At 37.9% G+C, this 27,017-nt stretch overlaps 1 protein-coding gene across 3 annotated transcripts in view; it reads left to right on the top strand.

Annotated features, from left to right (window-relative positions):
- LOC135219622 (uncharacterized) overlaps positions 1 to 27,017 on the top strand; it is a 353,181-nt gene that overhangs the window by 78,025 nt on the left and 248,139 nt on the right. For all 3 annotated transcript variants that reach the window (XM_064256540.1, XM_064256539.1, XM_064256538.1), the window contains exon 5: positions 5,691 to 5,912. In XM_064256540.1, the coding sequence (XP_064112610.1) occupies positions 5,691 to 5,912 (222 nt within the window). The remainder of the gene's footprint in view (positions 1 to 5,690; positions 5,913 to 27,017) is intronic.

The raw sequence follows: 27,017 nt of genomic DNA, 5'->3' as shown, positions 1-27,017 counted from the left end.
CTACATACGAAAATTGTTCAAGATACGAAAAGTTGTTGCTGTAAAGTCTGAGATTCGCCCGGACCACCGATAACAATTTTGAAATTCACGCGCCGCCAACTGAGTAGACTCGCCACTATTCTCCCGCTCTCCCATTGGTTCCTGATGCTAGTCACCGCCATGAGATCCTTCTCTCCTATTGGTCAGCATCCCTCCCATGATGCATCTACTCATCATCAGTATCGTAAGCGCGCGGTATTCGTTCGTTCTAACGATTTCGTTTATTAACCTAAATTCGTCAGTGATTTCGTTGTAATATACTTTATCGTGTTGTGAACTTTACTTTACTACATATACGTACTACATAACATAATTACGTACAGTATATACGTAGTCATGGGTCCCAAGAAAATTTGAAATTCACGGAAAGAAGAGGATGCTCTTTTTGGAGACGAAGATGGAGATTATCAAGAAGTATGAAGCTGGTATGCAATTGAGTGAGATCGCCAAGGAATACGGCTGAAATCCGTCGACAATAAGGACCATCCTTAAGCAGAAGGATGTCATCAAAGGAGCTACACTTTCCAAGGGTGTGACTATTTTGTCCAGCAAGAGGACCCATGTGCATGATGAAATGGAAAGGCTTCTTCTTGTCTGGATAAAAGACAAAGAAATCGCTGGCGATACGATAACGGAGACAGCAATCTGCCACAAGGCCAGCGGTATTTTCGGCGATTTGATTGCCCAGGCCGAAGACGACGGAGGAGAGGGGACATCAACGCCAACCCCAGAGTTCAAGGCTTCGCATGGGTGGTTTAAGAAATTCTGTAAACGGACTGGCATCCATTAGGTGGTGCGGCATGGAGAGGCGGCCAGCTCGGACACGAAAGCGGCCGAAGCCTTTATTAAGACGTTCGACGAGATGACAAACAAGGAAGGCTACAGTTCTCAGCAAGTCTTCAACTGTAATGAGACTGGCCTTTTTTGGAGAAAACTGCCTCGTCGGACATACATCACGGAGGAAGAGAAGCTACCCGGGCATAAGTCTATGAAAGACAGGCTTACGTTCGCACTTTGTTCAAACGCCAGTGGGGATTGCAAGGTGAAGCCCCTACTTGTCTATCAATTGGAGACTCCTCGAGCCTTCAAGGCCCACAGAATGCTTCAGGAGAAGCTTCCAGTGACATGGAGGGCTAATGCGAAAGCCTGGGTAACGAGGCTATTATTCACCGAGTGGGTAAATCTGTGTTTCGGCCCGACAGTGAAGAAATTCTTGGAAGAGAAGCGCCTCCCTCTGAAATGTCTGCTGGTGTTGGACAATGCCCCTGCTCACCCTCCTGGCCTCGAGGAAGATATCCTAGCAGAGTATTCCTTCATCAAGGTTCTTTACCTTCCGCCTAACACCAACTCCTCCAGCCCATGGACCAGCAAGTGATATCGAACTTCAAGAAGTTGTATACGAAACATCTTTTCAAGAGATGTTTCGACATCACCGATACCACAAACCTCACCTTGCGTGAATTTTGGAAGGAGCATGTTGATATCGTAATATGCATCCGACTCATCGATCAAGCTTGGCAGGAGGTTTCAAGGCAAACCTTGAATTCCTTGTGGAGGAAACTCTGGCCTGATGCCGTATCCGCCTGAGACTTCGAGGGGTTCGACGTGGGCGAAGCTGGTGCTGCAGATTCAGGAACAGTTGACGATCCTGAAACTATTTTGCAACCAGATCTTGACGAGATCGTTGCACTCTGCAAGTCCATGGGGCTGGTCATGGACGAGGACGACATCAATGACCTTCTCGAGGAGCACCAAGAGGAGCTTACGACGGATGACCTGAAGGAGTTGGAGGCCATGCAACATAACATCGTTGAAGAGGAGTTCTCTAGCAGCGGCGAGGAGGAGGACGACAACTCTATGACAATGGCAGAAACTAAGGATGCTCTAGCTGCTTTTCATGAGGTGCAATCATTCGTAGAAAAGAGACACCCCGGAAAGGTTTACACAGGTCGTATGCTTGCACAGTTCGATGACATTTGCCTGAGTTGTTTCAGGAACATTGTCAAAAATAGGCAGAAGCAATCTTCCTTAGATAGTTATTTTTTCAGAGGGAGGCGCTTCTCTTCCAAGAATTTCTTCACTGTCGGGCCGAAACACAGATTTACCCACTCGGTGAATAATAGCCTCGTTACCCAGGCTTTCGCATTAGCCCTCCATGTCACTGGAAGCTTCTCCTGAAGCATTCTGTGGGCCTTGAAGGCTCGAGGAGTCTCCAATTGATAGACAAGTAGGGGCTTCACCTTGCAATCCCCACTGGCGTTTGAACAAAGTGCGAACGTAAGCCTGTCTTTCATAGACTTATGCCCGGGTAGCTTCTCTTCCTCCGTGATGTATGTCCGACGAGGCAGTTTTCTCCAAAAAAGGCCAGTCTCATTACAGTTGAAGACTTGCTGAGAACTGTAGCCTTCCTTGTTTGTCATCTCGTCGAACGTCTTAATAAAGGCTTCGGCCGCTTTCGTGTCCGAGCTGGCCGCCTCTCCATGCCGCACCACCTAATGGATGCCAGTCCGTTTACAGAATTTCTTAAACCACCCATGCGAAGCCTTGAACTCTGGGGTTGGCGTTGATGTCCCCTCTCCTCCGTCGTCTTCGGCCTGGGCAATCAAATCGCCGAAAATACCGCTGGCCTTGTGGCAGATTGCTGTCTCCGTTATCGTATCGCCAGCGATTTCTTTGTCTTTTATCCAGACAAGAAGAAGCCTTTCCATTTCATCGTGCACGTGGGTCCTCTTGCTGGACAAAATAGTGACGCCCTTGGAAGGTGTAGCTGCTTTGATGACATCCTTCTGCTTAAGGATGGTGCCTATTGTCAACGGATTTCGGCCGTATTCCTTGGCGATCACACTCAATCACATACCAGCTTCATATTTTTTAATGATCTCCATCTTCGTCTCCAAAGAGAGCATCCTCTTCTTTCCGTGAATTTCAACTTTCTTGGGACCCATGACTACGTATATACTGTACGTAATTATGTTATGTAGTACGTATATGTATGTAGTAAAGTTCTCACACAACACGATAAAGTATACTACAACGAAATCACTGACGAATTTAGGTTAATAAACAAAATTGTTAGAACGAACGAATACTGCGTGCGTACGATACCGATGATGCTGTGACGTGGCCGAAGAAGCACGCCGCTACGTAGATGCATCATGGGAGGGATGCTAACCAATAGGAGAGAAGGATCTCATGGCAGTGACTAGCATCAGGAACCAATGGGAGAGCAGGAGGATGGTGGCGAGTCTACTAAATTGGCGGTGTGTGAGTTTTAAAATTGTTATCGGTCGTCCGGGCGTATCTCAGACTTTACAGCAACAACCTTTCATATCTTGAACAATTTTCGTATGTAAAGCCGCAAAAATTTTCGTATTTGCTTTCGTATCTCGAGTGTTTCGTAAGTTGACCCTTTCGTATCCCGAGGTACCACTGTATAACCAATTGATTTGTATTATAAAAATGTTGTTGTTCATAAGAACCCATGAGCCCCTAATAGGCTGAATTGCAGTATAGGATTGAAGATGAAGCAGATAATCGTTGAAGTGAAGAGTAGACCCAGATGCTAGAAGTACCATATATTTCCGTGTATAAAGATTACCTTTAAATTCTAAAATTCACCCCTAAAAAGTGAGGGGTCATCTTATACTGCAATATTAAAGATCAAGCCTTGAATTCTAAGATGTGTATCAGAAGGCTAGCCTGGCCTCGTGCTATAGCCTAACCACCAACATAAGTGAAGATTCACTTTATGAAATAAAATTATAACACGTAAAGGTAAAAATCCATTTTTACCTTATATATATCATTGGCATATCTTCATAACAAATAGCCTATTTGAGGAATAATTAAAATTCAATGAAACAAACTTTTATCTAAGCGGTCCCCGGTGCAAAAATGTAAACATTGAGTTAGGTTGTATTCACAGCAACCTTTATCTTTCGGTAAACTTTTAGAAATTTCAAAGGTAGTGTAATTACGGTAGTATAATAACATTTAGGTAACATAATAGGTATTAATTATCCATTAAAAGTTTCTTTTTATCATATCACAAAATTATCACATGTGCCACCATCTAGGGATTCCTTTCTGGTCTGTTGAGTTTGAATTTGGCTTTCGTCGTCAATATCATACAAATCATCTTTGGTGCCATCCATGGCATTTTTTAAATGATTTTATGACACTATTTTCATGTTCCCCCATGCTTTTATGACAAAACACAGCAAATATCAAGTGAGGCAACACACAAAGCTGTTTGTAACTGTTTCGAACAATTCAGTCATATGAATGATAATTGTGTATGATAATTATTGTTCATTATTATATTGTTTTTATTATTAGCAGTTGTTTGAGAATGGCTACGAACTGTAATCAAAACAATGGTTTATGTGACAGTCTGTATTAAAAACTTATAGAATCGGCTTTGTTAAACCCAGCTTTGATAATTTACAAAAGGATTGTATCTGAATTAAGTTCCATTCGACAACTAAAGACAGTGATGATATTGGTAAAATGCAATCAGCTGATTATTTTAAGGCTGTAAACAAAACCAAATGCAAATGGCGCATCATCGCTCTGTTCATATATTTCAATATGATAATACATGCAATATGATTACAGTAAAACAAGTTTTATTAAAATTATCATTATTCTCAATACTATTATTTGACTTTTGCATGTGGATATCTGTCAGTGTGTAATTCTCTCTCTCATCAACTGTAATACTAGTAGTACTATACTAGTAATGATACTCCATCCTCCACTAAAAAAAATTCTGGATTGTAGAATTTTGGATGGAGTGATTATTGTAAACATGTATTGGCGTATTGAGAAACGGCTGATTGCTGACATCATTTACCGTAACTATCAAGAGTTTATTAAGAGCTATGTTAAAATTGTTAAACTCTGCTGCCGATTATCAGTGGTGGCTTCCATAAGTAAAAATGTATAACTGAATCACAAAAATTTGAAACGTGATAAATCCATAAATAAAGGTATGAGCCTCGAAAGAAAAATAAACAACGGAGTTTCTGCAAGATCTTTCGACTTCAACGTCCTTTACTCAGCAGATAAACTGACTCACATGAGGAATTGACAGTACAGGAAAGCTCGTATAAATGACAAATAGGGATTATAAGGAGATTAGTACCTAGAATCTGGCACACCTGGAGAAAGAGTAACCTTTCCAAACAAGCATAAACATGGGAACAATTAAAAAAAAAAAGATCAAGTCAATCTGCTCTGACACAAGGACAAAACAATTAAAGGATTTTATAAGGTGACAGCTATTCAGAACTTTGGTAAACAAAACCTTATTCACAATACATATTCACAATACATATTAAACATACATATACAATGAAGATATCTCTAAGGCAACTAATTTGTATTTAAGTCTGTAATTATATCTTTGAGGTCATTCTTAAACATGTTCAGATCTGTTAAGTAGCAGGTACTTTTATTGTTTAGTACAGTAAGAAAAAAATTGAAACTATTGTATACTGATAATGGTAAATTGGACATTTTAGTTCTGAAAAATGATTTTGGAACTACTTGTTTAATATCAGAACTATATTTGTCTCTTGTGTTTATTAATGTTCATGTATAAGTGCTGTAGTGTAACGTTCCTTGCTAATTATTGTCTTGCATTTTAGCATCATCATTAAGCTGCCCCAGCAGGAGTCTAGTCATGGCCCCAGCCACATACCCGCCTTCAGTGGCCGCCCACCAACCCAGGGTGGTTACCCTACCTCCTAGGAGACTGCCCCAACATGCCATCAGTCACGCTGCTGCTGCCTCTCTCTCTGAGTCTCTCTTACGGGTCCATACGCTACGGGAAAAATATTACGCTTATAATTCCGATCTCTTTCCTTTAGGTATGTTTTATTACCATATGCATAGACATTAGTATTTGGCAGTACTAGTTCTAATTTGTTTTTTTTTTCAATTTGGAATACCAGTATGTATGTCCTACTGTAGTTAGCAAATTAGTCACTGTTTTGGGCAGATAAAGTACCCAAGTTAATTTTTGTTATTAATGACCATCTGTGTAAGAGTAACATAATCACAGAATATTCCAGATTTCATTTTGAAAACTGCATAATTATGAAAGAAAAATATGGCTTGGTGGATCAGAATTGTAGCACATTGTGTTAAGAATGTATTTTGATGCTTATTTTCTTCTCTCTATCACTCTTATTGTCCCTTGTTATCAAATGCTACGTCAGTCACATCCCAGATTCCCCTGACATGTTTAGGTGCAGCTTTTTTTCCACCTGCTTCATTTGACCCCTCTATCCCTGCATGAATAAGGTTTTGATTGCCTGTAGAATGTGAATAATTGACGTGATCAGGTGAGGTGAAAGTCTTGGGTAAAGTTCTCTTAAGGGCTAGATCAGATCTCAAGAGACAAATTACTTTATGTTTGTCAGGTTATTTTGTAGATCTTGGTACTACAAGAGAAATGTTTATCCATCTCTCATTTCTTGTCTTGTAAAAGGAATTACCTACATAAATTTTTATGTTTTAGTCTTTGAGTAATTATTTGGAGCAAGTAATCCTTTAACTTTATATCAACAACTATTGTGGGAATATAGGTACAGTGGGCCCCCCGTATTCACATTCTCCGGATTTGCGGATTTTTTCCTGGACCATATCTACCCATTATTTGCAGTGAATTCGCCTATTCGCGGGATTTTCCAACGATAAATAATCACTAATTAGTGTATTTTGATTTTATTTTCATGCCTAAATACATTTATATGATACAAAAATGATTTACTAATTTTAAAATATTAATATTGATCAATACTGTATTAGTAAGTTTAATAAGATTAAATGATATCACATAATAACTATAATTCTCTCTCTCTCTCTCTAACAGAGATATATGCTTTCTGTATGATAAATGATTTACTAATTTTCAAATATTAATATTAATGTAAAGAGCAATCACTTCAATAAAGAAAATACTACAGTGAATTAGTAAGATTTTAGTTCTTTCGAACTCCAGGTATCTCTCTCTCTCTCTCTCTCTCTCTCTCTCTCTCTCTCTCTCTCTCTCTCTCTCTCTCTCTCTCTCTCTCTCTTACGGAGGTGAGAGATTTTTATGGTACACGTATGTATAATATGTTTATTAATATTTTCATATGATGATAATAATAATAATAATAATAATAACTGTAATTACAAAAATCATATGTGAAAGTATTTTACAAATAGTACGATAATCTCTCTCTCTCTCTCTCTCTCTCTCTCTCTCTCTCTCTCTCTCTCTCTCTCTCTCTCTCTCTCTCTCTTACAGAGATGTGTTTTTTGGATGATGATTTACTAATTTCAAATATCAATATTAATGTAAACCGCATAATATAAATTCATTAAAGAAAATACTAAAGTGAATTAGTAAGATTTTAGTTTATAAATAAAAAGAATGATGTAAGAAGGAAAGAAAATGCATTTTACCCCGCGTCTGTTCTTTGAAATCCAAGTAGCCAAGCAGTTGGCTGGGGTCCAACAACTGTCAAGTTGTGTGTTGCCAATTCTCAGGATAATGAAAATTCTCTCTCTCTCTCTCTCTCTCTCTCTCTCTCTCTCTCTCTCTCTCTCTCTCTCTCTCTCTCTCTCTCACTGAGATGAGAGAATTTCTATGGTACATGTATGTTTATTTAATATTTTTCGCATAATAATAATAGTAATATAACTAATTTCAAAATTCATATGTGATAGTATTTTAAAGAAGTACAATAATCTATCCATTTCACTCTTAGATAAGGATAACTCTCTCTCTCTCTCTCTCTCTCTCTCTCTCTCTCTCTCTCTCTCTCTCTCTCTCTCTCTCTCTCTCTCTCTTGCCACACGAGATACTAGTATATCAGTGGTAACTCTCGCCCTCTGTTTGGGCTGGAAGTGTATGTATAAGTATATCTTTAAGGACATATACTACATTTTTTAGGTAAAATAATATACAGTATAGTTTACAAATAATATTAAGGTTTTTAATAGATTAAACAGTAACAATAACATTCTCTCTCTCTCTCTCTCTCTCTCTCTCTCATATGTTTATTTGTTTTGTAGTGTAAATAAATGATTTATCTTATAACTAATTTTCAAATATTAATAAGATTAATTGCCAATTCTCAGGATAATGAAAATTCTCTCTCTCAAAGCATCAGCTCCGAAATTCTACTCAAGAGATAATAACTGTATTTATTATGCAAGAGGATATTGCAGAAACGGAGAAAATTGCAGATTCAGACACAAAATGAATAATTATGATGAAGGAAGATCAAATATTATGGAAAAGTTGGATTTTTTAATGTCAGAATTTCTGGAAATGAAAAAAAGAACAACATACCCAGAACAGGAAAGAGACATGGGAAAATCCTTATTACTACCAGTATTAAATGAAGGAGAAAACACGCAAACCATCATAGTGATGAATGCGCAGGGTTTAGTTACGAGTAACTCAAAAAGAAAAATAGAGTACTTAGAAGAACTAACCCAAAATGAAAAGAAAATAGATATAATGAATATAAGTGAAACCTGGTATTCCCAAGAGACTGGGAATGATGATCAAATAAAAGGTTCCAAACTTATAGATCAGATAGAAAAATAGAATCAAGGGGGAACCGCAATATATGGGAAAGACAAAAAAACAAGGAAAAATATATGAGAAATATAGTAACTCAGAATGTGAACTAATAGCGTAGAATTTGAATCTGAAAAATTGATGAACATAGTAATATATAGACCTCCTAATACTAAAGAGTTTGACTTAATAATTGAAAAATTGGATGATATATGTAGAAATCACAAGGACTGGACTATTCTCCTATCTGGTGACTTCAAACTTTCCTTTCGTAGAATGGAAAGAACGAATAGGAGATTGTGGTTGTACTTATACATATAAAAAGAGAGTAATAGTAGTGCAGAAGATAAGAGGCAATTTGAAAAGCTATTAGATATGCTACTAGAATACAACATTCAACAAATAATCACCTGCCAACAAGAAAGGAAATACTTTAGACCTAGTATTTTGTGAACGAGATGAATTATGTTAAAGAAATAATAGTTTATAATGCGAATATTTCAGACCATAATGTCATAGAATTAACAGTTTCATTCCAAAGCAAGTGAAAATAGAGATAAGCAAGAAATGAAAAAGTGGGAAGGATATGGAAAATACAACTTCTCAGTAAAAATATAAAATGGTCAGAAATTAATGAAGAATTAAACAAAGATTGGGATAACATTTTCGTAAGTGATGACATAAGGGTAAATACGGAGATATTATAAAATATATTGGAGAAAATAGTGGAAAATATATACCGAAGAAGAAAAATAAACATCATTCATGCATACCAAGAGACAGAAGGATCTTGTTCCAGAAAATCAGAAAGTGGAAAAAAGGTCTTGCAAAAGAAAAAAATGCATAGAAAGTTATAGAACTAAAAAGTAAGATAGAAAATGCAGAACAAAAGATTATACAATCAAAAGAAAATGAAAAACGGGACTTGGAAGAAAAAACCCTATTAAATATCAAGCAAAACCCCAAACTATTATACTCATATGCGAAGAAGATGAATAAAGAAGAATAGAAATAGGCCCTCTGAGAATTGAAGGGAGATTAACGAATGAAAAAAAGGAAATTTGCAACATACTGGCAGAACGATATAAGAGAGAATTCACCCCTAGAATAGATAATGAAGATAATGATATAGAAGTAAGGGATGAAAATAGTGAATATTTTAGCTGACATAGATATTAATGAAGCTGATATTGTGCAGGCTATTAATGAAATTAAAAATGGAGCTGCTGCAGGGCCTGATGGAATTCCTGCTATTTGTTAAAGAAAGTAGTTCATTCTATCGCAAAGCCACTTGCAATATTATTAAGACAAAGTGTAGATACAGGCAAGATTTTATGATGACACAAATTAGCATATATTACCCCTACTTTCAAAAGTGGATCAAGACTAGAGGCAAGTAATTATAGGCCTGTGAGTCTAACATCACATAATGATGAAAGTGTACTAGAAAAGGGTAATGCAAGAAAAATATGATGAACACAAATTTAATAAAAAAAATAACTTTGTTTTCAATAAAGGACAACATGGTTTCGTACCCGGACAAAAGTAACACAAACCCAACTGTTAGTCCCACCACGAGGAACATATTCAAAATATGAAAAGCGGAAATGAAACAGATGTGGTTTATTTCGAGACTTTGCAAGAAAAGCTTTTGATAATAAAGTAGACCACAATATATTAGCGAAAGAAAATTAGAGAAAACACAATATCGTTGGGATAAACGTAGGAAGATGGTTTAAAAGAATGTTTTAACCAACAACAGAAAACAGATAGTTATTGCAAACGACGAGAAATCGGATGAAGTCAAGGTAATATCGGTGTGGGCCGCAAGGGTACGGTGTTAGCTGGCAATACTGTTTGGTTAGATGGAATTGAAGACATAGAACAATAAATGGTGCAAGGATTCGGGTAAGTGGAGTAGTTTCGCAATGATTACACAAGAATAAGTAGAGAAATTACTTGTGATGGAAGATAGGAAACGCTCTACAAAGGAGACCTTAACAAAGTATATGATTGGGCAGAGGGGTAAATAGGATTGGTATTTTAACTCTGACATAAATTTTTGATCAATAATTAAATTTGGAGACAGAGAAAAGAAAGCTATATGCATATAAGGGACCTAATAATGAGACCATCACAAATAACGGAAGCAGTTAAAGACCTTTGGGTGTGATGATGAATAGGAACATGTTATGCAATGATCAAATAGCAACTCTGTTTGGCAAAATGTAAAGCAAAAATTGGGAATGTTTGTTAAGGCACCCTTCAAAACAAGAAAAGCTGAACACAATGATTTATGCTTTATTTAAAAACATATGGTTCGTATTCCACTTGAAGATTGCAATATGATATGGTACCCACACTATCAAAGGGATATTGCACACAATAGAAGAGTGTACAAAGGTCCTTTACAGCTAGAATAGAACGAAGTTAAGGACCTGAACTACTGAAAAGACTACAATTCCTAAAATTATATAGTCCTAGAAAGGAGAAGAGAACAGCTTACCATGATAATTTCAGAATGGCATGGAAAACAGATAGAAGGAATAGCAGAAATTATCATGGCCTAACTAAAAGTATCAGAAAGAGCTAAGCAGAGGTAGATTAATCATTGCCGCCCAAAACTATACCAGGAAAAATAGGAAAGCACACCAGGACATTAATACCACTACGCACCAGCATCGATAATGCAAGCGTCTATTCAATGCGTTGCCAGCTCATCCTGAGGAATTATAGCAGGAGTGAGCGTAGATCTTGGTTTTAGAATGAAGCTTCGACAATATCTAAACTGCATCCCAGACCATCCAAGATTTGAGGAACGGCAAAATAATTAACCGGAAGATGGTACTAGCAACGCTCTGGTAGAACATTAGAGGTGCCTCACACTGAGGGACCATGGGGTCCAAACCCGAACAAGATGTAAGGTCTGTAAGGTAAGGTAATGGTAAGGTAAGGGCTCCTCTCTCATCTATCTCTCATCGTCTCCTCCACTCTCTCCCTCTCTCTCCTCTCTCTCTCCCACCTGAGGATGAGAATTTCTATGGTACATGTGTATGTTTATTAATATTTTTGCATAATAATAATAGTAATATAACTAATTTCAAAATTCATATGTGATAGTATTTTAAAGAAGTACAATAATATATCCATTTCACTCTTTTAAATAAGGATAACTCTCTCTCTCTCTCTCTCTCTCTCTCTCTCTCTCTCTCTCTCTCTCTCTCTCTCTCTCTCTCTCTCTCTCTCTCTCTCTCCACACGAGATACTAGTATATCGTAGGGGTAACTCTCGCCCTCTGTTTGGGCTGGAAGTGTATATATAAGTATATCTTTAAAGACATACTACATTTTATGGTAAAATAATAATATACAATACTATTTTACAAATAATATTAAGTTTAATGAGATTAAACAGTAACAATAACATTCTCTCTCTCTCTCTCTCTCTCTCTCTCTCTCTCTCTCTCTCTCTCTCTCTCTCTCTCTCTCTCTCACGTATGTTTATTTGTTTTGTAGTGTAAATAAATGATTTACCTTATAACTAATTTTCAAATATTAATAAGATTAATTAAAAATAGCGATTCCCAGTCTTTTTATCCACTTGGAGGAAGGCGGGTGGGGGAGTAGATGAGTTTGATATACGAATTGGCAGAGGGGAGGAAGAAGTCAGCGTCTAGGAGTTATTCTCTCTCTCTCTCTCTCTCTCTCTCTCTCTCTCCATTATTATTCTCTCTGTCAGAAATAATTCATAATTTCACTCTTGATGGTCAGATATATGATGTTGCCATTCATTGCTCTCTCTCTCTCTCTCTCTCTCTCTCTCTCTCTCTCTCTCTCTCTCTCTCTCTCTCTCTCTCTCTCTCTCTCTCTCTCTTATTTGCTGTAGGTATATATTTTTAATGGTAAAATGTTTAAGATGACTTTGAAATTATATTAATAATATAACCTCAAAGATTAATGCAGTAATAGGTTAGTAATTTTAGGTATATTTGAAGTAGGATGTTATTAATGGTATGCATTTGGCATCTGAACTTTCAAGATAGGCAGTTATAAGCATTTTTAGTGGTGGTTTTAACTATTCGCGGGTTTTAACTATTCACAGGGGTGTCTGGTACACATCCCCCGCGAATACGGGGGAACACTGTACTTTAATAGATATTTCCAGTGAATCAGGTCACAAAGAAGCCTGATAAGAAATGCTTGATCCAGTCTCAAAAGAAAAGGAAAAACACTTAACAATTCCAGTCCTAATATGCTTTGACTTACTTTTCAAGAGTAAGAGATTATCCTTTATAAAATGGAAAACTGACTAAAAGATGAAATCTTAAAGAATTAACCAATTACAGTTCCAATCAAAGGAAGACATTTTGATTTGAGAGAGATTTTCTTTTATTATCAATAAAGTTTATAACATAAAATTGTTGTGGGACTCGGTTGTAGAAATGTAGTGTCAGCTAAATATAATAAACAACATATGAGAAAATAACAGTGCTTGGTGATATTGTCTGAATAAAAATGATCATTGAAGACATAAAAGTATAACATATATATCTAAAAATTGCAAAAATAAGATTCGGTGACAAAACTTACCTCACAGGGTCAGAATTCTAATACAAAGAGAATAAGGTTGTATGGTTCAAAACTGCACCACACTTGAGCCCTTGCTTTTAATGTTGGGATTCATTTCATCATGACTAGCAGTATTAAAGAGATTTTATATCAATCTTGACTTCTCAAAGGATCTCTGCCCATTCATCTTGTGATGATATACTATACAGGTGGCCCCCGGTTAACGGCGCAATCGCTCAGCGGCGAATCGGTTTTACGGCTGTCGTAAAAAATATTCATTAAAAAAGTAAGGTATTTTTACGGCACAGTTTTCAGTTAACAGCGCCGCTAACGCCGTTGTCTAATGAGTTCATACATTTGTAGAAATGCTGTTCAGACCATAAAGGTTATGCAAATTATATTAACAAATTTTATGGAGAGTTATTACATAGGTATTAGGGTAAAATATATGCCTCTGACGCTGTTCTATGCCGAAAATATCGAGTTACATAAGTGCAAATTCAGCTATGGATGTGTCGATTTAAAAATGTTCATGCTTTTATGTCTAAAATGTGTATGAAAATGTATTACGTATAGAGTATTTTTATTTCTGCACAGAAAAATGATAGGCTTTCGAAACTGCCCTTCACACGTTATCAAATACGATGTTTTTTCATGTTCTTTCTTGTGAGCGCTGCCTGCTGCTCCTCCGAAGTATTGAGTTAAAAAAAAGTGGAAATTACCGATCGATGTTTCTATTTTATAAATGTTCATGCTTTTATGATTAAAATGTGTATGAAAATGTATTACGTATAGGGTATTTTTTATTTGTGCAGAAATATGATAAAAAGGCAGCTTCTGAAACTGCCCCTTCACGTTATCATGTTCGTTCTTGTAAGCCGCCATCTGCCGCTCTTCCGAAAATATAGAGTTAAAAACAGTGCAAATTTAGCGATCGATGTGTCGATTTTTTAAATGTTTATGCTTTTATGTTTAAAATGTGTAAGAAAATATATTATGTATAAGGTATTTTTATTTTTGTACATAAATATGATACAAATTAAGGCAGCCTTTGTAAATACGCTCCACGTTGTCAGGGGATGTTTTTTCATGTTCGTTCTTGTCTGCCACTGTTCCGAAAAATGCATGGTGTTATTTTATTAATTATGCATCTTTTCCATACATCATTTGAAAAGTCATACATTACTTCACTGTATCCAATAATATTGTATGTATTCTCATATTACTGTAGTATAAAATACTACGGCAAATCTAAGCCAGTATTCCGCGGAGCAGCCAATGTTGTGGTTTTAAATCAGCTGATGGCAAATACGAGTTGGTTTCGCCATATTTAACGCAATTCTGAGCTAAGTCTCTTCCTTCTAGTTAGCATAAATGAATATCTAGATACTTGCCTTATATGGGACAAGGTTATTTTTCCTTATACAACATGTTTTTAGGTGGAAATATGAATTGAATATGTCTCGTGATTGTGAACTACTTTTTTTTTTTCGTTAACAGATTACGTTGGCAGCATGTTTATTGCGTAAAAAAATTACATGATTCCGTTCACAATTCTCCTTTATGTCATTGTGATAGGAACTTTACGTTGTTTATCTTATAGGCGTGAAACAAACAGTAAAATGTGTTCTTTCAAGCACAGTAGTTTTGATTAAAATGATTTTATCTCAATTTTATCTGCGGTTGTGTTTGATGCATGTTTACTGGATTTCATTCCCTTGTTGCCGGATGTATCGAATAATAGTCTATTAGCAAGCTGGAACAGTTTCTTTGGCTTCAGTTATAGCTAGGTTTAAATTTAACAGTATATTTCCTGATTGATCTTTGATCTATATTGATCTTTGATCTATATTGATCTTTGATCTATAGCGAATAAAGTTATTACATTAACCCTTTAACGCCGAAGGGGTATAATAAAAATCGTGTCCCGCATGCCGAGGGGGTCTCGGAGTCAGCGCCGTAGCGGAAAAAATATTTTTTAAAAAAATCACAGCGTGCTTAGTTTTCAAGATTTAAGAGTTCATTTTTGGCTCCTTTTATTGTCATTGCCTAAAGTTTAGTATGCAACCATCAGAAATGAAAAAAAATATCATTATTATATATAAATAATGCGATATTTCCTATATAATTGTATTCAAATCGCGCTGTGAGCAAAACGGTTAAAGCTAACGAGTTAATATTTTTTTGTTGTATTATACACTAAATTGCAATCAATTTGGTATATAACACATTGTAAAACGATCAAAGCAACACAGAGAAAATATTATCACAAAATGATGCATGAATTCGTAACGCGCAGACGTAAATTTTTTTTTTTCAAAAATTCACCATAAATCTAAATATTGTTATAGAGACTTCAAAATATTATCACAAAATGATGCATGAATTCGTAAGGCTTGGACGTAAAATTTTTTTTTTTTTTCAAAAATTCACCATAAATCTAAATATTGTTCTAGAGACTTCCAATTTGTTTCAAAATGAAGATAAATGATTGAATATTACTATACTGTAAGAGTTTTAGGTTACAATTGCAGTTTTCGACCATTTTGGACGAGTTAAAGTTTGACCGAATGTCTAATTTTTTTATATTTATTTTATATGCAAATATTTCAAAAATGAGAAAAGCTACAACCTTCAATTATTTTTTGTTGTATTCTACATGAAATTGCACACATTTTCTTATATAAAACTCTATGAAACACCTAATATGAAATGGAGCAAATATTACGTAAATGCGACGTACGCATTTCGGAGATTTGTGGCGTAGAATCCGCACGCGGAGGGAAGGAAAGTTTTTTTTTTTTAATTCACCATAAATCTAAATATTGTGCTAGAGACTTTGCATTTGTTTCAAAATGGAGATAAATGACTGAATATTACTAGACTGTAAGAGTTTTAGCTTACAATTGCATTTGTCGACCATTTCAGTAGAGTCAAAGTTGACCAAATGTGGTTTTTTTCTATTTATTGTGATTTATATGCAAATATTTCAAAAATGAGAAAAGCTACAACCTTCAATTATTTTTAGTTGTATTCTGCATGAAATTGCACACATTTTCATATATAAAACTTTATGTAAAGGCTAATTTAAAATGGTGCAAACATTATGACAATCGGACGTAAAAATTTCTGATTTTTTTCGGAAGAGTTACCGCGCAGACATAAAGAAATTTTTTTTTTTTTTCATAAATTCACCATATATCAAAATATTGTGCTAGAGACTTCCAATTTGTTGCAAAATGAAGGTAAATGATTGAATATTACTAGAATATAAGAGTTTTAGCTTACAATTATGTTTTTCGACCATTTTGGTAGAGTCAAAGTTGACCGAAGGTTGAAATTTTGGCACTTAAAGTTTTTTTAGTTGTATTGTGCATGGAATTGCGCACATTTCCTTATATAAAACTTTATGTAACGGCTAGTTTAAAATGGTGCAAACATTACGACAATTGCACAAAAAATTGATGATTTTTTCGGAGCAGTTACCGCTCGGACGTAAGGAAAAAGTTTTTTTTTCATAAATTCACTGTAAATCGAAATATTGTGCTAGAGACTTCCAATTTGTTGCAAAATGAAGGTAAATGATTGAATATTACTAGAATATAAGAGTTTTAGCTTACAATTCCGTTTTTCGACCATTTCGGTAGTCAAAGTTGACCGAAGGTTGAAATTTGGGCACTTATCGTTATTTATATAAAAATATTTCAAAACTGATAAAAGCTGCAATCATGAATATTTTTTTGTTTTATTCTACATGAAATAGCGCATATTTTCATATATAATACTCCATGTAACAGCTAATTTAAAATGGTGTAAAATTGTCAAAGTGACGAAATAATTTCTGAGATGTGTCACTGATACTTTTTAGTGCGATATGAAAGAAATTCCTGCTTGCGCGCCTGCGTAACGATTGTAAACAAAACAGCGCCTTGATCCGTGACCTCCCAGCATCCCCCAAGGCACGTGATTCAAAAGTTTTCTCCTAGTAGGTCTAGAAGTATTTTTCCGCGAATTTTTTAAGAAACTTTTTTATCGACGTACCATATGTCCAATCAGCTCCTGACAGACAATTTATGTTGACGTTTAATATGTCCAATCTGCGTTAAAGGGTTAAGATATCTCAGTTCTATTCTACATAATGTCATTTATAACAACTACGGTAATAGTGTACTGTAGTACGATGATTGGAATACAAGCCAAACGGATGTTATCCAATTCGGTTGTACTTTGGAAAAAAAAAAAAAAATCATTTCTCGTTCGGTTGTTCATGGCTGTCACACATTCACGCAACAAGTTTAACGTTAAAACCATACTTTCATCATTCTCTTTTGCTGTTATTGAACTAATGTAACTAGAAGATAGGATGAAGTTAGGCTATTGTAATTTGGTCTCTCATAAAATCGGACTATCGTAAGATGAATTATCGTAACTTAAACACTACAGCTGCCTGTACACTGTATAAACCTTATTATATCTTTACATACTCTAGACACCCAAAGGATTAAAGCTAAGCTTTTTTCACTTTACAGTATTTATAATGCTATAATGTACTGTACAGTACTACTGTACAGTAAATTCTATAGTACTATACTGCATAAATATAATTTTACTTATTGCGCCATTGTGGGATTACGCCGCCTTTGACTGGGCTAGAGTTTCGAAAGAAGGTGTGCAGCGGCTGTAGGATTTAAAATCGCTTAGCGTCGAAAATCGCTTAGCGTCGGGGGCCAGGAGCGGAACCCCTGCTGCTAACCGAGGGCCGCCTGTAATATGTACGTATTAGTCAGTTTTTATTAAGGGGGCCCGGTGGCTAATGCCATTTATTAAGGACAGGACTTTGACATTCATACCACTTAATAAGGTGAGTTGGGACATCTCCAAACCACATATGATTTTTGCCTCTGACCTTCGGTTTTGTGACACCAGGGCGATTTATCCAGAAAATAACCATTTGTTCCGATACGTAATACAAACCTTTTGGTCCTTTAACAATAGGAATATACTTACGGTGTAGCTGGAATTACGGCTGCTGAATCTTGAACAATATGGTTAGGCAGTAACTACCATGGGGCAGACTAGCCGGCCTGGATGCAAACACTCCACTTTACTTTCGGCCGTCTTCCGATGGAGACGTGTTTGTGAGCTCCGGCTGACTAGTCGTTGATCTTTTTTCCGCGTAAGGATCCTTTGTTTTATTTTTTTTATTTAAATAATTATGCATATACGGTAGTATTTGATATTAACCCTCTTACGCCGAAGCCCTAAAAATCAAAACCTCTCCCGTATGCCGGCGCCGGTTTGGAGTGAGCGCGGAAGCGGAAAAAATAATTTTTTCAAAAAATCACAGCGCGCTTAGTTTTGAAGATTAAGAGTTCATTTTTGGCTCATTTTTTTGTCATTGCCTGAAGTTTAGTATGCAATCATCAGAAATGAAAAATAATATCATTATCATATGTACATAATGCAATATATGGTAGCCAAAAAAAAAAAATTCATAGATAATTGTATTCAAATCACGCTGTGCAAAAAACGGTCAAAGCTAACGAGTTACTTTTTTTTTCGTTGTATTGTACACTAAATTTTAATCATTTTGATATATAATACATTGTAAAACAATAAAAGCAACACCGGAAAAATATTATCACAAAATGATGTACGAATTCGTAACGCGCGGACGTAAAAAAATATTATTTTCAAAAATTCACCGTAAATCTAAATATTGTTCTAGAGATTTCCAATTTGTTTCAAAATTAAGAAAAATGATTGAATATTACAATACTGTAAGAGTTTTAGATTAGAATTGCAGATTTCGACCATTTCGGACGAGTTAAATTTGACCGAATGTTGAAATTTTTATATATATATTTTTTATATGCACATATTTCGTAGATGGAAAAAGCTACAACCTTCAATTATTTTTTATTGTATTCTTCATGAATTTGCTCAAATTTTGATATATGAAACTCTATAAAACGGCTAATATGAAAAGGAGCAAATATGTATTAGGATAATGCGATGTACGTATTTCGGAGACTTGCGGCCGCGAATCGGCGCGCGGAGTGAAGTTAAATATATTTTTCAAAAATTCACCATAAATCACAATATTGTTCTAGAGACTTCAAATTTGTTTCAAAATGAAGAAAAAGGACGAAATATTACTTGGCCGTAAGAGTTTTAGCTTACAATTGCGTTTTTCAACTATTTCGGTAGAGTCAAATTTGACCAAACGTGGTTTTTTTTCTATTTATCGTGATTTATATGCAAATATATTTCGAAAAAAGAGAAAAGCTAAAACCTTCAATCATTTTTAGTTGTATTCTAAATGGAATTGCGCACGTTTTCATATATAAAACTTTATGTAACAGCTAATTTTAAATGGTGCATACATTTCGACAATCGCACAAAAAAAATTCTGATTTTTTCGGAAGAGTTACCGCGCGGACGTAAGGAAAATGTTATTTTTTTTCATAAATTCACCATAAATCGAAATATTGTGCTAGAGACTTCCAAGTCGTTTCAAAATGAAGGTAAATGATTGAATATTACTAGAATACAGGCAGTCCCCGGGTTACGACGGGGGTTCCGTTCTTGAGACGCGTCGTAAGCCGAAAATCGTCGTAAGCCGGAACGACGCTTGGAAATATGTCTTAAACTAATAAAAAGTTATAAAAACCTTACTTGTAATCCTTTGGTTACACTACATGTTGTTTCCTGTAGTTTTATGTACAACCTGGAGTTATTTTCATAAAAGAATGCTGGTTCTTGAAGGTAAAAACTATTGTAATCCTCTGGTGACACTACATTCTTGAAGTTTTATGTACAACCTGGAGTGATTTTGCCAAATCTTGAGGGCTACAAGAACAGCTGATTACTATTTACGTATCATATAGACTAATTAAAGTAAACGTATCTTTAAATAGGCTTATATATTAGTATCAACAAAACATTTCCTGCTATGAGTCAGAGGCCGTTTAATGAAACGAACACTTCTCTGTCCTATCTGTTCAGAAAATAAATGTTACGTCAATCCCCGAGACGGTGACCATTGTTGCCAAGGCGTCTCTCTCTCTCTCTCTCTCTCTGATCAAATTACACTGGAACTTTGACATACGATTGCCCTAATATACGAATGTTTTGAGATACAACAGAAATTTGCGAAAATATAAGCTTTGATATACAACGAAATATTTGAGATACGATTTTGCGATGAGTGTTAGTTGTATAGGCGACCGATAAATGGTTCGTTCAGGTCTGTTTGTTTGTTGGTGCTGCATGTTAACACGTCGTTGTTTAGTTCGTTGTATTTGCACCTATTTTTCGTGTTATTTTGTCTATTTTATTATTAACCATGGGTTCTTAAGCTAAAGACAAGCAGGTGATAAGAAAAACCCAAGAAAATGATTTCGATGGAAGCAAAACATGAAATTATAGCAAAGCATAAAACCTTCCAAAGGCATCACCATTATTTCTAAACTACAAACTGATTAAAATAAAAAATAAAAATTAGTTTAGCAATGTTATTTCATTGTGTTTATTACGTAGTTTATTAGTGTACATACGTAAATAAAAAGAGAACAAATCGTTCCCTGCCACCCTTCCCTACCTCTTCCCCCTGCTGGCCTCACGTCATCTTTCGTTGTGGTAAGTAAAATTCCTTTCTTTTTTTTAATTGATTTTCCTACATTTATTATCATTTATCACATTGCTATGTTATTTTATCATTATGTGTGTTATTACTCGTTTATTTGTGATATAAATTGTGTATATTATATGTAATTTAGCTGTGTTTAGGTGTGGTTTCATACCGCTAGAACGGATTATACATATTACATTATTTTAAATGGGAAAAAATGCTTTGAGATACAACTGTTTTGATATACGACGATGGTAACGGAAACAAATTAAATTAGTATGTCAAGGTTCCAGTGTACTGGATAATGTCTCTCTTTGGATACTTCGATTTTGCCAAATCTTGAGGGCTACAAGAACAGTTGATTACTATTTACGTATCATATAGACTAATTAAAGTAAACGTATCTTTAAATAGGCTTATATTATTAGTATCAACAAAACATTTACTGGCATGAGTCAGAGGCCGATTTAACGAGAAACGAACACTTCTCTGTCCTTACTCGGAGCGTCGGAAGACGCCTCTCCTCTCTCTCGCTCTCTCTCTCTCTCTCTCTCTCTCTCTCTCGCTCTCCTCTCTCTCTCTCTCTCTCATTGTAATCTAACCAGAAACTTCGTTTTGTTATTATTACAGGAAACAAGCAATGATTTTTTTTCATTATTTGTGCTTTTGGACTGTTATATGTAAACTTTGCGCACCGCAAAGCTAGTAGTATTCATTCGCTTGCGGCGGTAAACTATTTCCGCATATGAGGCGTCACTAAAAAACATAGAAAAATACGACATAAAAAGTGTCGAAAATCATCATAACCTCAAAATTTTTGTTGTAATCTAACCAGAAACTTATTTTTATTAATATACTGTGCTAAACTATAAAGGAGTTTTATCATAGTATGAGTTTTTTTTAAAAGCGTCGTTAACGAACTCGGAGCGTCGGAAGCGGTCAGCGTCGTAACCTCGGAACAAGCGTCGTAACCAGGACGGATTTTTCCATTGATAATTTAAGAAAAAGCGTCGTAACCTCGGAACGTCGTAAGCCGGAACCGTCGTAACCCGGGGACCGCCTGTATAAGAGTTTTAGCTTACAATTGCGTTTTTCGACCATTTTGGTAGAGTCAAAGTTGACCGAAAGTTGAAATTTTTGCACTTAAACGTTATTTATATGAAAATATTTCGAAAACTGATAAAAAGCTACAACATGGGTTGTTTTTTGTTGTATTGTGCATGAAATTTTGCACATTTCCATATATAAAACTTTATTTAACGGCAAATTTAAAAAGGTGCAAACATTAGGACAATCGCACGAAAAAATTTATTGGAAGAGTTATCGCACGAACGTAATTAAAAAGTTTTTTCATAAATTCACCATAAATCGAAATATTGTGCTAGAGATGTTCAATTTGTTGCAAATTTAAGGCAAATGATTGAATATTACTATAATATAAGAGTTTTAGCTTACAATTGCGTTTCTCGACCATTTTGGTAGAGTCAAAGTTGACCGAAGGTTGAAATTTTTGCACTTATCGATATTTATATGAAAATATTTCAAAACTGATAAAAGCTACAATCATGAGTATTTTTTTGTTGTATTTTACATAAAATTGCGCACATTTTCATATATAATACTTCATGTAAAGGATAATTTAAAATGGTGTAAAAATTATGTCAAAGTGACGAAATAATTTTTGAGATGTGTCACTGATACTTTTTAGTGCGATAAGAAAGAAATTCACGCTTGCGCGCCTGCGTAGCGATTGTAAACAAAACAACGCCTTGATCCGTAAACTCCCAGCATCCCCACAAGGCGCGTGCTTCAAAAGTTTTCTGCTGGTAGGCCTATAAGTATTTTTCCGCGAATTTTTAAAAAAACTTTTTTGAGCCGACGTATGATACGTCCATTCGGCATACGGGAGACATTTTGACTCGACGTTTAATACGTCCATTCGGCGTAATAAGGAGTTAATACTAAACAAAGGTTTGTCCTTGGTTTTTCAATTTAATATAACAACCAACTTTTTGTGATAGCCTTTGTAACCGCCCCTCTACTTGTGTTAAGAGCTGGCTGCTAAGGTATGCCAACACATTATTTACATTCTTTCGCCCTTTAACACTGGCTCAGACCTGCATAAGGACGAGATATGTAGTTATCGTGAGGATGAGACATGTATTTAACGTAAGTGATATTGATCCTGTAACGGGACATGTATTCATCCGGAAATTACACTTACTCTTGGGAATTACCAAGGGAATAAAGGTTTGTCCGTGTTTTGTTGTTATGGTAATTTCTCTTCAGAAGAAGGTAGAAGGATGGGTGTGCGGTGGTGATGTTGGGATCTCCTCCCTCACTTTTGGAGGGCGGTCGCCCTTGGGTCCCTTGGGGTGAGGAGTATCCTCATTACTTTAATATTATTTTCCTTATTTTACAGACTATAGTGGTGATTGTGTTTTCAGCAGTATTGGTTGGATGCTCTTCGTATTGGTTATCCCAACCTTGGAATTGTACCTATGACTCGTAGCATGCTGCGTACCGATCCTCGAGTGTGTGTACTGATCCCCTGCTGATAATCATTTTCATTACCACTACTACCCGGGAGTTATGCCACTGGACGAAGCTGTCGCGCTGCCCTGTGAGGTTATCTACTCCTGATGGTAGAAGTCTGGCAGAAATAGAAACCGAAGAGGAAGAGAGCTTGTCAAGTGTCGTCATCCTCTTCGAGATCATCATATCTTCATGCCTCCCCCCCTTCAACTTTTAAGGCTTTGCCGTAAAAGAGAAGGTGGTCTCCCCCCTAAGAAGTCTCATCACGGGACGTCTAAGGGTCTGTCTCGCTCCAGTGAGACAGGTGGGTCTTCTGCAGGTCCTCCCGTTCCTTTGGGAACGGGGCCCATCTCTCTCTTTGGAAAGGAAGCAGACGGGGACCATGGAGGTACCGGCCACCGCTGGTATCTCCTCTCCCGGTTCCGAAGGTTCCACCTCCGGACCGGGAACCGTCTCGGCTGCCCGCTTGCTAGCGTTACCGAGTGTACGGTCACCTACAGGTGACTGTGCAGCCAGGGTCCAGACTGTGGAGTTCGCTCACCGTGTCAGGACCCAGGCACGGATCAGAAGATGGTAGGAGTCGCTCGGTTGACTCTCGCCAGACCGGCGATCGCTCTCGCAGCGATCGTCCAGTGCCCAGGGTTGAAGTGACGTTCCCGCGGGTCCATGCATGCAGAGACCCGGTGGAAGGCGTAGCCGCTTCCAGCCCTAATCTTAATTAATCCTTTTCTATTTCAGAGACAGGCCCCACCCAGAACGACGGCGAACCAGTCTTCCAGTTCTCGGAGGGGGTGGCAGAAACGCTTCACCTGCTAGGTAGGAGTTTCGCACCCCTCCTCGAGGAAGCGTTCTCTCCCCTGCTACTCCCACAGGTCCCTTTGGACAGGTTCAGTTGGGCCATGTTGCTTCGGCAACTGCCCCAACTCCGTCCTGGATGGAGGACCTGTCGGTTGTCCTGAGGAAACTGTCGAGGACTGGCGAAGAGGAAGTCCAGGAAGAAGAGGAAGGTGTCACCGTCGTCTTCTGCTGCCTCTTCCCCTTCGACTTCCGAGGCCCCCCAGCCAAAGAAGAAGAAGGTAGCCTCCTCCCCCACTAAGAAGTCTCGCTGAGAGGCCTCTAAGTGTCTGTCCCACTCCGGTGGGACAGTTGGGGCTTCCGCTGGTCTTCCTGTTCCTTCGGGAACAGGGCCCATCTCTCCTTCCGCAAGGAAGAAGATGAGTGTACTGTCACCGTGCAGCCAAGACCCAAGCAACCGAGTTCGCTCGGCGCCAGGATCCAGGCACAGAGCGGAAGACTGATGGGAGTCGCCTAGGTGACTCCCACCAGGCCAGCGACCGCTCTTGTGGCGAGTCACTGGTACCCAGGGTTGATGTGACGGTCCCAGACCGGCCGCGGGCTGAGGCGAGGAAGTGGTCCCCTCGGTCCGAGGCTGGTCCAACCGGCGTGACACGCCGTGAAGGCCTCGCTCCCACCGCGACAGTGGACTCTGCCGGCCCCCTGACTGCCCCTCCCACTGGGACCGGGCGGAGAGGGGGACCAGCAGCAGCTCTTCTGACGCTTGGGACCGTTGCTACTCGACCAGGCCTGCAGATTGATCGCCACGGCGGGTTGGTTAGATTCTGCAGCTCCCCCCAGCGCGCCGGTTCTGCCGGTCAGCGAGGGGGGAGCGTCAGGTCTACCTCCTATCCCTTCAACTTCCTCGGGCTACACCTGGAAGAGCGAGGCCATCAGGAGTGATTGCGAGGGGCGCGCTCCCACCGCAACAGCCAACTCTGCCGGTCCCCTGACCGCCGCTCCCACCGGGACCGGACGGATAGGGGAATCAGCGGCAGTTCTTCTGACGCTCGGGACCGTCGCCACTGCTCTCGGTCTAGCCCCTCTCCCCCAGAGAGCTGCTTGACCAGTGCAGCCCGATCGCTAGCAGTTCTCCTGAAGAGACTGACGCTCTGTTCTTGGTCCACCATTTCCCCACAAGAAGTCTGCTGGTCCAGACCGGCAGCTTGACCGTCACCGTGGTTGATGATCGCCTACAGCCCTCCCAGCCTACCGGTTCTGCTGGTAGGCAGGGGAGGAGCTCTCGTAACAGTTCCCCTGACATAAGAGACTGACGCTCCATTCCTTGGTCCAGATCTGCAGCTCGATCGCCTACTGTAGCCTAGTCTATGATTCTGACATCTAAACCTAAGAAGCCAAAAGCTTAGAATATGCCAATAGAATGTATAAATAATCAGTATGTACTCATTTCAAATAATTATTAATTAATCATTAACTATAATACAAAAAAAAAAAAAAAAACCTTCCAATCGATTGTTTACATTCAGTTCTTACCGCCTTACGAGTACCGAACGAACGCCAAGCAACCCCTTTTCCTAGGACACAGTAAGCCATAAATATTAATAAACATTACCTTAATATAATTTATCTAGCCCTAAATCCCCAAAAACCGCACCAAAATTTACCACATTGGCAACCCTGTTACCTCCTATTCTGTCCGCCAGTTGGCAACACTGTCGTTGACAGATACGAAAACCTTCCCTCAAATCAGTTGTTAACGAGCGCCCGTGTTGTTTACATCACGGCCGCTCTTTATAAATTTCCTTAAACATTTTTGTGCCTTTAAAGCTTTCATTATTTGTTAAATGAGACTTTATATGAATTACCACTCACGCATTACATCACGAAATAGTGAATTAACTTTGATTTCTGTTGTGGTTCTTATCTTAAATTATGAACTTTTGCGCGACCCGGAACTACTGACCTGTCCAATTCTACAATGGATTACCAAGAAATTACGATGCTTCCTTCTGCCAGCAACATCAGGAACTGCCCGGTTTGTGGGACAAGGATGAGTAGCAGGGAGTATGAACCGCATGACATTTGTAGCTCTTGTCGTGGACAGGTTTGTGACTTGACTTCTCGTTGTGACGTATGTAAGCCCTGGTCTGACGAGGATATGACTGCTTATATGAAACGCCAAACAATCTTGCAGCGTAAAAGATCGGTTAAGGAGAAAAAGAAAACGATTGCTAGGATTGTATCTAACGAATTCTTTGACTTGGGCGCTCATGGTTCTGGCTCTTCGGTTTCGGTATCGATTCCGAATTAATTGATGCTTTGCCCCCTGTACAACCGGTAATTAGTGAAGTTATTTCTGATGTGGATTCAAAGATTTTGGCAATGGAAACTACCTGGAAACAGAATTTTAAGAAATTACAGCTTAGTCTAGATAGAGATATTTCAGTTAAGTTTAAACAATCTGTAGAGAATTTTCAAGAAGCCTTTACTAGAATGTCTAAACACACTTTTAGATTCATTTCAGCTCCTCGTCAGGTACCTGTCGACAACACCAGGGTAACGGTGCGACAGATACCCCGGCTTGTGAACCCCGTCGTGGCGAAGGCCTAGGGGGGATCCGGTCCGGGCAGGTGCCTAACGAATCTTTACCCAACGTGTCCCCTGTTAGTCCCGTAACAGTGCCAAAGGGCGCTTATTTAGGAGAAGGGGGGAGGGATATTAGTGTCAGACCCAAGATAGCTAGTCGTCAGGATTTTACTTCAGGGGAAGTTTCTAAGTTAGGATCTGACGATGATGATGATGATGACGCGGATTCGTGTGATATTGATGTTTCCTCGAATGGATGTCATGATGTAGAATTCAA

Source organism: Macrobrachium nipponense, chromosome 1 (genome assembly GCF_015104395.2).
Source record: "Macrobrachium nipponense isolate FS-2020 chromosome 1, ASM1510439v2, whole genome shotgun sequence".
Classification (NCBI taxonomy): Eukaryota; Metazoa; Arthropoda; class Malacostraca; order Decapoda; family Palaemonidae; genus Macrobrachium; species Macrobrachium nipponense.
This window is presented reverse-complemented; position numbering and strand designations above follow the sequence as displayed.